This window comes from Oncorhynchus masou, chromosome 5, assembly GCF_036934945.1.
Source record: "Oncorhynchus masou masou isolate Uvic2021 chromosome 5, UVic_Omas_1.1, whole genome shotgun sequence".
NCBI classification, from domain to species: Eukaryota; Metazoa; Chordata; class Actinopteri; order Salmoniformes; family Salmonidae; genus Oncorhynchus; species Oncorhynchus masou.
The window spans coordinates 35027266-35041294 of record NC_088216.1 but is presented as its reverse complement, the minus strand read 5'-3'; the positions used below and the strand labels follow the sequence as shown (position 1 = coordinate 35041294).

General features: G+C 40.9%; 1 protein-coding gene across 2 annotated transcripts in view; it reads right to left on the bottom strand.

Annotated features, from left to right (window-relative positions):
* Positions 1–9646, bottom strand: part of rbpjl (recombination signal binding protein for immunoglobulin kappa J region-like) — a 28959-nt gene extending 19313 nt beyond the window's left edge. Inside the window, exons 1-5 of one of the 2 annotated variants that reach the window (XM_064955241.1) lie at positions 9400–9646; positions 7876–7993; positions 3921–4058; positions 3506–3576; positions 3282–3397 (exon numbers count right to left, since the gene is read on the bottom strand). In XM_064955241.1, coding sequence (XP_064811313.1) covers positions 3282–3397; positions 3506–3576; positions 3921–4058; positions 7876–7993; positions 9400–9448 — 492 coding nt within the window. In that variant the 5' untranslated portion in view covers positions 9449–9646. The remainder of the gene's footprint in view (positions 1–3281; positions 3398–3505; positions 3577–3920; positions 4059–7875; positions 7994–9399) is intronic. The other variant, XM_064955249.1, reaches the window with a different exon arrangement.
* Between the last annotated feature and the right edge of the window lie 4383 nt (positions 9647–14029).

Sequence of the window (14029 nt, the reverse complement as noted above, 5' to 3'; positions counted from 1 at the left end):
CCTGGAGTCGCCTCTTCACTGTTGATGTTGAGATTGGTGTTCTGCGGGTACTATTTAATGAAGCTGCCAGTTGAGGACTTGTGAGGTGTCTGTTTCTCAAACTAGACACTCTAATGTACTTGTCCTTTTGCTCTGATGTGCACCTGGGCCTCCCTCTCCTCTTTATATTCTGGTTAGAGACAGTTTGCGCTGTTCTGTGAAGGGAGTAGTACACAGCGTTGTACGAGATCTTCAGTTTCTCGCATGGAATAGCCATCATTTCTCAGAACAAGAATAGACTGACGAGTTTCAGAAGAAAGTTATTTGTTTCTGGCCATTTTGAGCCTGTAATCGAACCCACAAATGCTGATGCTCCAGACACTCAAGTTTTATTGCTTCTTTAAATCAACAGTTTTCAGTTGTGTTAACATAATTGCAAAAGGGGTTTCTAATGATTAGCCTAATAATCATTTTAAAATGATGAACTTGGATTAGCTAACACAACGTGCCATTGGAACACAGGAGTGATGGTTGCTGATAACGGGCCTCTGTACGCCAATGTAGATATTCCATAAAAAACAGCCGTTTCCAGCTACAATAGTCTTTTACACCATTAACAACGTCTACACCCTATTTCTGATCAATTTTATGTTATTGTCATGGACAAAAAAAATCTGCTTTCCTTTCAAAAACAACGACATTTCTAAGGGACCCCAAACTTTTGAACTGAAGTGTATATATATATATATATATAGATATTTTTTTAAATAATTTCTCTCTCACTCTTATATATATATACACACACACAGTTGAAGTCGGAAGTTTACATAAACGGAGTTTAAATGCATTTGGTTGAGGTGTTTCACAAATCCTGACATTTAATCCTAGTAAAAAATCCCTGTATTAGGTCAGTTAGGATCACCGCTTTATTTTAATAATGTGAAATGTCAGAATAATAGAGAGAGAATGATTTATTTCAGCTTTTATTTCTTTCATCACATTCCCAGTGGGTCAGAAGTTTACATACACTCAATTAGTATTTGGCAGCATTACCTTTAAATGGTTTAACTTGGGTCAAAGGTTTCAAGTAGTCTTCCACAAACTTCCAACAAGTTGGGTGAATTTTGGCCCATTCCTCCTGACAGAGCTGGTGTAACTGACTCAGGTTTGTAGGCCTCCTTGCTCGCACACGCTTTTTCAGTTCTGCCCACAAATTTTCGATGGGATTGAGGTCAGGTCTTTGTGATGGCCACTCCAATACCTTGCCTTTGTTGTCCTTAAACCATTTTGCCACAACTTTGGAAGTATTCTTGGTCCATTTGGAAGACCCATTTGCAACCAAGCTTTAACTTCCTGACTGATGTCTTGAGATGTTGCTTCAATATATCCACATAATTTTTTCCAACCTCATGATGCCATCTATTTTGTGAAGTGCACCAGTCCCTCCTGCAGCAAATCACCCTGTCACGACTTCTACCGAAGGTAACTCCTCTCCCTGTTCGGGCGGCGCTCGGCGCTCGGCGTCGCCGGTTTAATAGCCGCTACCGATCCCTTTTTCTTTTTCTGGTTGTTTTGTCTGTGTTCCTTTTCACACCTGGTTTCAATTGCTTTGATTTCTGTGGGTATATAGGGCACCTGTTACCTGCCGTAATTCGTGCAGGATTAAGCTTGTGAGTATTAGCGTTCGGTATTCTATGCGGTTTATTATTTTCGCATTTGACGCATGTGTATGTAGTGTCGGCACTGTGGTTGTTCCTCCGTGTACTGACACGAGTTTGTTTTCCTCCGAGCGCGTTGTTTGGACATTTATCTGGGCCAATTTTATTTATATATTTATGTATTGGTGGACTATGTGTACAGATCTCTACACTAAACACGCTTCTCAAAGAAAATCCCTGCTCTCCTGCGCCTGACTCCTACACCTCTCACCGAGACGCACTTTATCACACACCCCCACAACATGATGCTGCCACCCCCGTGCTTCACAGTTGGGATGTTGTTCTTCGGGTTGCAAGCCTCCCCCTTTTCCCTCCAAACATAACGATGATCATTATGGCCAAACAGTTATATTTTTGTTTCATCAGACCAGAGGACATGTCTCCAAAAACTAGATCTTTGTCCACATGTGCAGTTGCAAACGGTAGTCTGGCTTTTTTATGGCGGTTTTGGAGCAGTGACTTCTTCCTTCCTGAGTTTTCTAGGGAGTTTTTCCTAGCCACCATGCTTCTACACCTGCATTGCTTGCTGTTTGGGGTTTTAGGCTGGGTCTCTGTACAGCACTTTGAGATATCAGCTGATGTATGAAGGGCTATATAAATAAATTTGATTTGATTTGGCCTTTCAGTTTGTGTTGATATAGGACTCATTTTACTGTGGAAAAATATACTTTTGTACCTGTTTCCTCCAGCATCTTCACAAGGTCCTTTGCTGTTGTTCTGAGATTGATTTGCACTTTTCGCACCAAAGTACGTTCATCTCTAGGAGACAGAACGCGTCTCCTTCCTGAGCGGTATGATGGCTGCGTGGTCCCATGGTGTTTATACTTGCGCACTATTGTTTGTACAGATTAATGTGGTACCTTCAGGTGTTTGGAAATTGCTCCCAAGGATGAACCAGACTTGTGGATATCTACCCAAAAAATTCTGAGGTCTTGGCTGATTGATTGATTGTTTGATTTTCCCATTATCGTTTTCAGGAATTTTCCAAGCTGTTTAAAATGCACAGTCAACTTAGTGTATGTAAACTTCTGACCCACTGGGATTGTGATACAGTGAATTATATGTGAAATAATCTGTCTGTAAACAATTGTTGGAAAAATTACTTGTGTCATGCACAAAGTAGATGTCCGAACCAACTTGCCAAAAGTATAGTTTGTTAACAAGAAATTTGTGGAGTGGTTGAAAAACAAGTTTTAATGACTCCAACCTAAGTGGATGTAAACTTCAGACTTCAACTGTATATACACACCAGTACCAGTCAAAAGTTTGGACACACCTACTCCTTTAGGTTTTTTATTTATTTATACTATTTTCTACATTGTAGAATAATAGTGAAGACTTCAAAACGATGAAATAACACATATGGAATCAGGTAGTAACCAAACATTTTCTAAACAAATCGAATTATATACCGATTACAGTTACAGTTTTTTTGCAATCAGATTACATGTAATCAGTTACTCCCCAGCCCTGTATAGCAGTCAGTCTTGAGGTTGGGCTGGAAACACAGGAGGCCATGTGTTTGTCATAAAACGGGAGACCCCTTTCACCTTGATATATTTTGATTTCGATTCCCCCTCTCACCCTGGCATCAGGCTGGTCCTCGAAGGCTAGTTTGGAGGTGTCTGCCTGGGTCACACAGGAGCTGTCCAGGGCCATATAACCATAGAGTCTGTAGCAGGAGTCCCCTGCACCAGTGGCTGGGTAGGATTACAGAGCTTAAATCACATCATGTAGTACAGTACTTTAATTACTTACTGGATAAATAAATGCCAAATGTGTGGGGGAACTTGTATCCTCGGGCTCACCATTCAAAACATCTTGTTTCAGTTTCCATCCTGAGCCACTGATGTAAACACAAGGAGGAGGGCAGAAGAACCTATTGTATGTAGACACACAATGTTCCTTCATACCATACAAAAAGCAACTGCAATCTGGCTAAGGCTAGTTTGCCGACAATCTAACCCAATAAACTCCCTGCATGTATCACTGACATCAGTGTGCTAGCTTAGCATATAGCGCTGCCTCCCTGAACATTCCTCTGACTGAGCTTGAACAAGGGTCCTCTACCTCGTAAAACACACGTGCAAATAACGTGCGGATAGCTCCATTGGTGACATTTCAAGCTAGCTGTGGAGTGAGGTTACGTTACGTTCTTAACTCCATTACACATGTGTCATGATGACATGACCATGTTAAGTCTATTGGGCCTTGTCGACTTACCGTTTCTCGTTGCCGTATGATTTCTGGGCGACCTTTGCATGGAGTATTCGCACAGATTGGTCAGGGGGAAACTGCAGATACTGTCTCACTGACTCCCTGGTCACTCTGGGCAGTGGAGAGAAACTTTGGTCCAATCTGCTGAATGAATATAAAATCAATTAAAAAAAGACAAACTCTGCATTGTTGTTCCTCTTTTAGAAGAGTGACATTACGAAAATGGTTGACATTTCTTAAAATGTACAGTACTACTCAGAATTCAAGATTTTGCCATAATTTCCAGATAATTTCAACAGCTATACAATCCCATAATTGATTTAGGTGAACATATTAAAGTAAAAGAACAAATTAGCCTACCATTATAAAAAACTAATGTTGCACTCTCCCTTTAATTAACATGCCTTCACTCCGAGATATTCTGAACCCACTATGCTATTAAGCATATTCCCAAAGGAGTAATACAGGTACCTGGCAAAGGAAGAAGGTTACAATGTATACAACAAAATGCTGAAGATAGTTTCCACTATGATGTTAGGTGTGCACACGGGTAGAAGAGAGAAAGTGGATGTTTTAATTCCTGAACAATGCAATGTCAGGAAACCTCTTCTCAACTAGACTACGGGATACAGTAAAAGCTCTCACTTTCTCTTACTCTCTCTCTTGCACGCACGCACACACACACACACACACACACACACACACACACACACACACACACACACACACACACACACACACACACACACACACACACACACACACACACACACACACACACACACACACACACACACACACACACACACACAGACACACACACGATCCTCTTGCTAACAGACATAATTGCATTCCTTTCACTACACAGTCCATGGAGTGATGAAATCAAATAACACTTTATTTGTCACATGCGCCGAATACAACAGTGAAATGCTTACTTACAAGCCCTCAACCAAAAATGCAGTTAAGAAAAAATTAAGTGTTAAGAAAAAATACAAAATAACAGTAACAAATAATTAAAGAGCAGCAGTAAAATTACAATAGCAAGGATATATACAGGGGGTACCGGTACAGAGTCAATGTGCGGGGGCATCTGTTAGTCGAGGTAATTGAGGTAATATGTACAGTACCGTTCAAAAGTTTGGGATCATTGAGAAATGTCCTTGTTTTTGAAAGAAAAGCCTTTTTTTTGTCAATTAAAATAACATGAAGTTGATCAGAAATACAGTGTAGACATTGTTAATGGTGTAAATGACTATTGTAGCTGGAAACGGCTGATTTTTACTGGAATATCTAGATAGGCGTACAGAGGTCCATTATCAGCAACCATCACACCTGTGTTCCAATGGCACGTTGTGTTAGCTAATCCATTTTGTCATTTTAAAAGGCTAATTGATTATTAGAAAACCCTTTTGCAATTATGTTAGCACAACTCAAAACTGTTGTCCTGATTAAAGAAGCAAATAAACTGTCCTTCTTTAGACTAGTTGAGTATCTGGAGCGTCAGCATTTGTGGGTTCGATTACAGGCTCAAAATGTCCAGAAACAAAGTCTTTGTTCTGAAACTCATCAGTCTATTCTTGTTCTGAGAAATGAAGGCTATTCCATGCGAGAAATTGCCAAGAAACTGAAGAGCTCGTACAACGCTGTGTACTACTCCATTCACAGAACAGAGCAAACGGTCTCTAACCAAAATAGAAAACATCTGCAATATATTCTGTTCTTATGAAATACACATTAAATCTTCCTTCACCCATAAGGTGACGAGATAGAAAACACTTGTTTTTCCAAAATTTCCAAAATGTTCTTGCTTAATTAACTAATTAACAACATGCTGGCATCAGAACAAAGACTAACTAAATAGCACTGCACTGCTCTCTGAACAAAGATTTGAGAATTCTCTTTCCAATAATCATCGCCAGCTTCCAATTGGCTCATTCATTCCTCCTCCTCTCTTCTGTAACTATTCCCCAGGTCGTTGCTGTGAATGAGTATATGTTCTCAGTTAATTTACCTGGTAAAATAAGGGTGAAATAAACAATAAAATAAATAAAAATATTCTAAGGAATAACGAGAGAGAGAGAGAGAGAGAGATTAGAGTGTGACATAGAGTGTGCCCTTATAATTTGGTGTGTTGAAAAGGTTATCTGATACGAGTGGTAGGGTGGACATAGAGATGGATAAGAGGGAAAATAAACCAAGGATACCGGTTGTGAAGATGGAGGACCCGTAATTGGTACTGACACACTCTTGCTGAGGCTATTGTACAGACGACCTAAGTGAAAGAGTTCCTCGTAAATTCCCAGAGGTCAAACTAGACAATCAAAGACACTGTGAGAAAATCCAAGATGAGTGCTTAGATAGCAGATCAGTATAATACAATTGGGACATGAACACACTGGATAACAACTGTCAATCACTGGCAAACCCATAAGCCAAACACATCATAACAATACAATTAAAAACATCCAAGTTTTCCCACTGACTTTATGTACCAGTGGAATATGTTCAATTTTATATGCTGGCCTCAGTTTCTGTAGACATAGCTATTGATGTTAAAATGTCTTATAGAATTGACACACTATAACTTCACTGTCATTTCCCCCTTCGTATAGACTTTAAAACGGCCAATCTGCAGTTGCGATATCCATTTTTGGACATTCATTAATCATTTGTACCCATTGATTCTATAAATATAGCCTATAAAACCTATACATAACTGTCATTCGGTAATCAGAATCTAAAATAAAAAGTAAATGTAAACACTGTATGGCCTCAAAACATGGTGAAAATTATACTTTTGATATCATGGATGGTCAGTTTTGGCATCCATATATGAATTTGAGAGTGGTTACTTTTCTCCAGCCTCATCCTTCAGCTTTTTACCGAAACAGTGGGGGTATGCTTTGTTATTGTTTCAACAGTGGATAACCCCTATAAGACGTGACCGGGGCTCTTATTTTACCCTGGTTTCCCTGTGTCAGGGGTTTAAAATTAGACATTCTCCACAGTGTCAGGAGCACAGACGTACTGGTATTTCCCACCATGCTCACATAAGGACTTAATACACCCCAGCAGTTACACAAACTAAGCCAAATCTATGCAAAAGTAATTTTATTGTTGTTATTGTTAAGTTGTTGATTAGAAAAAGCACAGTGGGTAGCCTATTATTACAACTTTCGAAATGCCATAAATGCTACACATTTTATTAATGCTAAATGCAGTGGTATAAAGTACTTAAGTAAAAATACTTTCAAGTACTACTTAAGAAGTTTTGTTTGGTATCTGTACTTTACTTTACTAATATTTTTTTTTTACTACTTTTACTTTTACTTCACTACATTCATAAATAAAATAATGTACTTTTTACTCTATACATTTTCCCTGACACCTAAAAGTACTTATTTATACTTTTACTTTTGTTACTTCAGTACATTTTATCAATTACATTTACTTTGATACTTAAGTATATTTTAAATCAAATAAAATCTAAAGTAGTATTTTACTGGGTTAAATTCACTTTTACTTGGGTCATTTTCTATTAACGTATCTTTATGTCAATTTGGTACTTTTTCCAACACTGGCTAAATGTACCCGACTTTTATTTATAACGTAATAAGCTCGAATTTATTGTAGCCTATTCTACACGGTACAAAAGGCACAAGAGCATCCCAGTCCTGGCATGTGTCCCCAGCTGTTCCTATTTCAAAGGTGGGTGGGGTCTACACTTCAACTCTCATTCCCTGGTTTTTAATACCTGCACGAGCCTCCGCTCCTTCATTCCATGACAAAATAATTGTTGAGACCAGGCTTAACAACCGCACAACATAAAAGGACGATCTAATTTTTCCCTGCTTGGTGACTTTGGAGAGGCTTGGATACCACTGCTTTTGCACAGACATTTTGTGAGTCACAGCGGGAGTTTTGTGTGTGTGTGTGGAAGTCGCATTTACCGCAGTACCTGTTCCATTCCGACGGCCGAGGTTCTGTCCTATCCAGCACCGTCGCCAGGTGAGTTAGCGAATCCCAGGGTTGGTACGTGTGGGCGGTGTCCAAGGAATCCGTTATCTGCAATGATGCTGAAAATGTAATGGAGAGAGTGCGTTTGTGTCATTTGTCAGTATTCACTGAGTCTGACTCCGTCTCTATAGCTCAGTGTATATTTCAAAAATGAAAACAAACATGTGTTTTGTTTTGCTACTCATCTATAGGCTATTAAATAGTTTGGTTAACCAGGCAACATGACCCAGTGAAGAAATGCCTGTCTGATCCTTCATTAGTGCCGCTGTGGGATTTTTTTTTAGGTGTTCTAATGTCGTTTCTGATTTTGCCACCATAGGGTAGTTCTACTTCTCCTATGGAGACAGCCAAAGAACCCCTTTGGAACCCTTTTTTCTAAGAGTGTATTATGAAAGTCAAACTTTATTGATATGACATATGTTTTATAGTAGTAGAAATAGTATCAGTAGTTGCTGGTAGACTATATCTGTTTATGCTGGATTAGATGGTTGTCTTTTGGAGAGACCCTGGGGATGTTGAGGAATTAGAAAAATCTGTATTTGCCAATCTAATTTGATGAAATGCTATTATTAAATTGAAACATATACCTTAAACAACACTTGGCTTACACTATATTATTTAGTAGGAATGCAATATTTCAAATCGACCATCAAACAGGATAATATACAACAAACCAACATCTCAAAAATGCCTTCTTTACCATCTGGTAACCAACTCAACATTGTGTACTGTAGAGTGAGACTATGTGGAGGGTGCTGACTGGCTGTATTTGCTTGGTGCACAGTGGCTGCCTGGAGGTGAGGAGGTTAGGAGGCAGGAGAAACTGCTAACAGTAGCAAAGTCCACATCTGCTTCCAATCGAGAAAGAACAAGAAGCTGCTGTGTCTTAATCTGAAAATGGGCTCAAGCTGTCACTCAACTCCCTATCAGCCACATAACTGCTCTCTTCACTCATTCCCGAAGGTGTCGCTCACTTTCCCGGTCTCTCCCTCCCTCTCTCCTCATTCCACTCCCACCTCTCTCTCCCCTCTACCCTGTCACTTCCTCCTTTGCTTTCTATCAGCCTCCCCCTTGTGCCTGAGCTCCATGTCAAACTCAAACTGTGAAGAATGTTTTAACTGTCAGGACTTAATCTCTTGGACATCCTATGGGTTAAGCAGATTTTTCTTTGTAGAGCATAAACAGATATCCCATAGAGAAATGTGGGCCTACAGCTAGCTCGCAGCATGCCCACTCTCTCCCTCCATATCCCCCTCCTTATTTTCCCCCTCTCATCTCCCCTAGCCCCAGGTAGACGTTGCTCTTAGGAACAGATCTAGGGATAGCTCAGTCCTCACAAATCCTGATCTTGATGATTACAGGGAAAACGCAAACAATGACCTTCATTTTTTTCATTTTTTGGGCAACCCATCTGGCTTATCCATACCTCCTTCTGTGTGGCTTATTCTGGAGCTGGTTCACTTACCTTCTCGCCTCTCTTCCCCAGTTTCTGCCTCCCCGGCGAGGCTCTGCATGGTCTGGTAGCAGTGCTAAACCTGAAAAGAGGAAGTCCTTTTGTAGCTACACCATGCATGTCCCAACAACAGGGGTTCTGCTGCTACTGTGCTTTACTTCCTCGGAGAAGCCACTCCGCTCCATTCAATACAGCTCTGCCTGTGAATTCACTGTGACTCACTAATATGGATACTGTGTGTTAGCGCTAATGGAGTGTGTTGCTGTTACCCCCACCCCTTTCTCCATTCCGGATCTCTTATTCCAGTGGCAGTGTGTCTGTGTCTCCGTTTGTTTGTATTGCGAGATAGTCACCTGTTTCTCAGGTACAGGGTTCTCACACCCCTCTTGCTTCCGCAAACACTGCAGGAGATAGCAAGAGGTTGCCCAAAGACAAGAGTGACGTCCAACCAGACAGCGAGTGCTTGTCTAACAGCTATGCAGTAGCTTTTAAAATTGCATTAAGAGTTGAGTGGTGTGTCTCTGAAAATAAATGGCAGAGAATATGACACCTGTGTTTTATATCAAGTTGGAAACCAGAATAAAAGTAATGTGCACTTCCAGGGAGCCTCAACCCACACAGTAGAACTGATAGTTTACTGTGAACTCAGGGCATATGGGGGCCGGTGTAAGGGAAGTATGGAAGTTGCATTAGTGGCATTGCTCCCCAAGGGTGAGCACTGACATCTAAGCCTGTTATTTTGGGCTCGTCAGCAACATATGCCACATGGTTTTTGAAAAGTTTCACAGAAGAGCTGTAGAAAGCTGCAGAAAGAATGTACAGTTGATGTCAGAAGTTGACATACACTTAGATTGGAGTCATTCAAACTCGCTTTACAATTACTCCACAAATGTCTTGTTAACAAACTGTAGTTTTGGCAAGTCGGTTAGAACATCTACTTTGTGCATGACACAAGTAATTTTTCCAACAATTGTTTACAGACAGATTATTTATCTTATAATTCACTGTATCACAATCCCAGTGGGTCAGAATTTTACATACACTAAGTTGACTGTGCCTTTAAACAGCTTGGAAAAGTCCAGAAAACAATGTCATGGCCTTTAGAAGCTTCTGATAGGTTAATAGACATAATTTGAGTCAATTGGAGGTGTACCTATGGATGTATTTCAAGGCTTACCTTCAAACTCAGTGCCTCTTTGCTTGGCATCATGGAAAAATCAAAAGAAATCAGCCAAGACCTCAGAAATAATCTGGTTCATCCTTGGAAACAATTTCAAAATGCCTGAAGGTACCACGTTCATCTGTACAAACAGTAGTTTGCAAGTATAAACACCATGGGACCACGCAGCCGTCATACCGCTCAGGAAGGAGACGCGTTCTGTCTTTGGTGTGAAAAGTGCAAATCAATCCCAGAACAACAGCAAAGGACCTTGTGACAATGCGAGGAAACAGATACAAAAGTTTCTATATCCACAGTAAAACGAGTCCTATATCGACATAACCTGTAAAGCCGCTCAGGAAGGAAGAAGTCACTGCTCCAAAACCGCCATAAAAAGCCAGACTACCTTTTGCAACTGCACATGGGGACAAATATCTACTTTTTGGACAAATGTCCTCTGGTCTGATGAAACAAAAATAGAACTGTTTGGCCAAAATGACCATCGTTATGTTAGGAGGAAATCCTGTAGAAAATGTGTGGGCAGAACTGAAAAAGCCCCTGCGAGCAAGGAGGCCTACCAAACCTGACTCAGTTACATCAGCTCTGTCAGGAGGAATGGGCCAATATTCACCCAACTTACAGTGCGAAGCTTATGGAAGGCTACCTGAAACATTTGAACCAAGTTTCATTTCACATTTCACATTCTTAAAATAAAGTGGTGATCCTAACTGACCTAAGACAGGGAATTTTTACTAGGATTAAATGTGAGGAGTTGTGAAAAAGTTTAAATGTATTTGCCTGAGGTGTATGTAAACTTCCGACTTCAACTGTACATATCTTCTTCCATACTACTTTAGCTACTCCCATGTGATGAAGAATCGTATGCAAAGTTAAATCTGTTCATTTTCATACCTACACTGAACAAAAATACAAACACAACATTTTCTATACGCACAAAAGTTTATTTCTCTCAAATGTTGTGCACAAATATGTTTACATCCCTGTTAGTGAGAATTTCTCTTTTTCCAAGATAATCCATCCACCTGACAGGTGTGGCATATCAAGAAGCTGAATAAACAGCATGATCATTACACAGGTGCACCTTGTGCTGGGGACAATAAATGGACAATCTCAAATCTGCAGTTTTATCACATAACACAATGCCACGGATGTCTCAAATTGAGGGAGCTTGCAATTTGCATGCTGACTGCTGGAATGTCCACCAGACCTGTTGCCAGATAATTTAATGTTCATTTCTCTGCCATAAACCGCCTCCAACGTCATTGTAGAGAGTTTGTCAGTACATCCAACCGGCCTCACACCTGCAGACCATGTGCATGGCGTCGTGTCGGCGAGTGGTTTGCTGAGTGCCCAATGGTGGTGGTGGGGTTATGGTATGGATAGGTATACGCTACAGACAACACACACAATTGCATTTTTTGAACGCACAAAAATACCGTGATGAAATCCTAAAGTTGTTGCATGTTGTGTTCATATTTTCATTCAGTATAGTAGGCTAGGTCTTCTTTTTCTTTTGGCAATTGTGCTATAATTGCTTGATTACTGCTCCAGTATTTAACATCCAATTACATATTATACTGTATGCAATTCAAAACTTATCCCATTATATAATGTAGAATTCCACCAACCATATAGACACTGTATCAGTCCATTCAGTGCAGTGGATTAACAGGGGAATAGTAAAGTGCACTGAATTTTTTTTCTTAATGCATAATTACAATGTATTTGTTGTGGTGTGACCTGTGAGAATAGGGGGCCTGGTAGTATGGGCACTGCTGTGTTAGTTAGGTAGTAGTGGGGCACACTTCGGCATCTTTGTACCTGCACACATGCACTTACAGAAGGAGGCTACTGAAACACACTTCTAGAGTTCTGCACTGGGTCACTGGATCAAGATCACAATGCATAAGGGTCTCTCTCAGCTGGATGTGAGCTCTTAGCGAGGAGCTGATCTCTCCATCTTCGTGTCTGTCTTAATAAACCTCTGTCTACCCCTTAATTTGCTCGAACTAAATCAAATCACATTTGATTTGTCACATCCGCCAAATACAGGTGTAGACCATACAGCGAAATGCTTACTAAACCAACAATGCAGTCAAGTAAAAATTTGAAAAATATCAAATAATTAAAGAGCATCAGAAAATAACAGAAGAGAGGCTATTTACAGGGGGTTAGTCAAGATAATATGTACACGACTGTTCAAAAGTTTGGGGTCACTTAGAAATGTCCTTGTTTTTGAAAAAAAAAACATTTTTTGATTTGATTAGCTGTTCAGGAGTCTTATGGCTTGGGGGTAGAAGCTGTTAAGAAGCCTTTTGGACCTAGACTTGGTGCTCCGGTACCGCTTGCTGTGCGGTAGCAGAGAGAACAGTCTATGACTAGGTTGGCTGAAGTCAGTGACAATTTTTAGGGCCTTCCTCTGACACCGCTTGGTATAGAGATCCTGGATGGCAGGATGCTTGGCCCAATTGATGTACTGGGCCGTATGCACTAAATCACATTTATTTATATAGCCCTTCGTACATCAGCTGATATCTCAAAGTGCTGTACAGAAACCCAGCCTAGGTGGACTGGGGACAGCAAGGAGTCATCATGTCAGGTAGTCCTGGGGCATGGTCCTAGGGCTCAGGTCCTCAGAGAGAGAGAAAGAAAGAAAGAGAGAATTAGAGAGAGCATACTTAAATTCACACAGGACACCGGATAGGACAGGAGAAGTACTCCAGATATAACAAACTGACCCTAGCACCCCGACACATAAACTACTGCAGCATAAATGCTGGAGGCTGAGACAGGAGGGGTCAGGAGACACCATCCGGTGGCCCCATCCGATGACACCCCTGGGCAGGGCCAAACAGGAAGGATATAACCCAACCCACTTTTCCAAAGCACAGCCCCCACACCACTAGAGGGATATCTTCAACCACCAACCTACCATCCTGAGACAAGGCTGAGTATAGCCCACAAAGATCTCCGCCACGGCACAACCCAAGGGGGGGGCGCCAACCCAGACAGGAATATCACATCAGTGACTCAACCCACTCAAGTGACGCACCCCTCCTAGGGACGGTATAAAAGACGGTATAAAAGAGCCCTAGTAAGCTAGTGACTCAGCCCCTGTAATAGGGTTAGAGGCAGAGAATCCCAGTGGAAAGAGGGGAACCGGCCAGGCAGAGACAGCAAGGGCGGTTCGTTGCTCCAGAGCCTTTCGGTTCACCTTCACACTCCTGGGCCAGACTACACTCAATCATATGACCCACTGAAGAAATGAGTCTTCAATAAAGACTTAAAGGTTGAGACCGAGTTTGCGTCTCTCACATGGGTAGGCAGACCATTCCATAAAAATAAAATAAAATAAATAATAAATAATAAAATAAAAATGGAGCTCTATAGGCGAAAGCCCTGCCTCCAGCTGTTTGCTTAGAAATTCTAGGTACAATTAGGAGGCCTGCGTCTTGTGACCGT